At 39.8% G+C, this 2,058-nt stretch overlaps 1 protein-coding gene across 1 annotated transcript; it reads right to left on the bottom strand.

The window, feature by feature from the left end:
- Positions 1–236: 236 nt before the first annotated feature.
- Positions 237–2,058, bottom strand: LOC134333611 (NAD-dependent malic enzyme, mitochondrial-like). Its single transcript, XM_063015677.1, has 4 exons — positions 1,956–2,058; positions 1,524–1,594; positions 911–1,015; positions 237–553 (listed from the first exon to the last, which is right to left on the bottom strand). The coding sequence occupies exons 1-4, from the start codon at positions 1,996–1,998 to the stop codon at positions 392–394; spliced, it is 381 nt and encodes a 126-aa protein (XP_062871747.1). The 5' UTR covers positions 1,999–2,058; the 3' UTR covers positions 237–391.

Below are 2,058 nucleotides of genomic sequence, written 5' to 3'. Positions count from 1 at the left end.
GCTTAGGGTGAAACTAAAGTTACACTTTTTTCGACATTTTCTCACTGACCCAACTACACCCACCCACCCACCCCCACATTTTATTATAATGAATACTGTAAGCCTGCAGTGAAATAAACCCAAATACACACCAACACACATAGAAACACAAAGCACTAAATGTATTAGCTGATACACACACACACACACACACACACACACACACACACACACACACACACACACACACACACACACACACGTGGAGTGTTTTATTAATAGCAACACTGTACATTTACATTAGCAGAAGGAGTTTAGGAATCACTCCCCATGGGGATGTGTGATAGTTAAACATTACACAGCTGTAAATGAAGGGTGTGACTGTTTCAGGTGTATGCTATAGGGTGTATGATTACTCCACTATAGGACTATGAAACACTCCAGCCCGTTCGTAGATGTCTGGGAGGAAGGAATCGTACTCCGTGTTCCACACAATGGATCTCACATACGCCTCCTTATCCAGTGGCTCTGGGTACCAAAATGCCATTCCTTTACTATACAGAAACTCCACCACCTAAACAAACACACACACTTTTTTTTTTTTGGGAACACATACCCTGTTAGCACTGATTGTGCGTGTACAGTTACGAACACAAGGTGTATTTATCTTTCTTTAGTCAATCAGTAGACACTTTCTGATCACTAGACACTTTATATTTTTGGTTGGAGCGCTAGTTCCACTCACAGCACTGATAACAATGTGTTTAATTACATTTCCACAGCATGTATCTGTATGATGTACAAACTTTACCAAACTGTTGCAAAAAACTTGGAAGCAATGGGTGTGACCTAAACACCTGAACTCAATAATTAGAAGGGGTGTCAACATAATTTTACTCACATTGTGTGTATGTATAACCATAAATCTTACCTTCACAGCCATCTGTAAAGAAACCTCCCTAATGTTGGAAAGAGGAGGGTAGAGACGACCCTGATTCTGATTCAGTTCCTCATCCGTCAACTGCTCTGCTAAGATCTGATACACATACACATATACAAACAGTGAGACAGAGAGAGAGAGAGAGAGAGAGAGAGAGAGAGAGAGAGAGAGAGAAGGTGAGTGACCTTATAACCATCAGCATCATATTAAAAACCATCATGATACTGTGATAAATTTAGCCACATACACTAACAAGTACCTTAGAAAACCATTATCACTTAATACAGTCCACCGTTGCATCAAGAAATACAACCTAAATTATTACACAACAAGAAAGCTATACATTTTTCTATTCTGCTGTTTAAAGTAAACATAAAGATCTTAATCTGAGTCTTTATAAGTTTATAGGTGGCTGCTGCTGCTGCTACATGGTTTAATACTTACATTAATAAGCAAATAATCCTAATAACATGGGCAGCATGAGTGTTGCCTAACACATGCATGTGCACGCACACACACACACACGCACACACACACACACACACACACACACACACACACACACACACACACACACACACACAAACACACAAACAATGTTTACCTTAGCAGCCTCGAGGAACACCGTATCACTGATGTGTCTAACACCACTCAGAATTACTGCCAGAGCCACACCTAACACACACACACACACACACACACACACACACACACACACACACACACACACACACACACACACACATTTCTATTAGTCGAGGTAAAAAACATAATAGACTGTACAGTGAAAGAGTACAAAATAAAAATATATTTACACTAATTAAAGATGATAATCATTATTATTGTTTTTGTGGATGAAGTTTGTCCTCTGGATGTAAATAAATTCAGTAATTACTTGTACAGCTTCTAAACGCTGGCAGGACCCAAGATCAGAGATACCCCCAAATAACACTCAGAGAATTCATGGCCCAAAACCACAACTCATTCATTTTTCCAAATTATTGGAAAAATAAAATAGGAAAACACAAATCCACACCTGGGAATATGTAAGCATTGTTCCCCTGTCCCAGAATCACCATCCTGCCATCATCCAGAGTTACAGCAGCAAACGGACTCCCACTGGCAAACAAACACCGACC

The sequence above is a fragment of the Trichomycterus rosablanca genome, chromosome 19 (genome assembly GCF_030014385.1).
Source record: "Trichomycterus rosablanca isolate fTriRos1 chromosome 19, fTriRos1.hap1, whole genome shotgun sequence".
Taxonomy (NCBI): Eukaryota; Metazoa; Chordata; class Actinopteri; order Siluriformes; family Trichomycteridae; genus Trichomycterus; species Trichomycterus rosablanca.
Note: the sequence above shows the minus strand (reverse complement) of the source record. Positions and strands in the feature narration are given on the sequence as shown.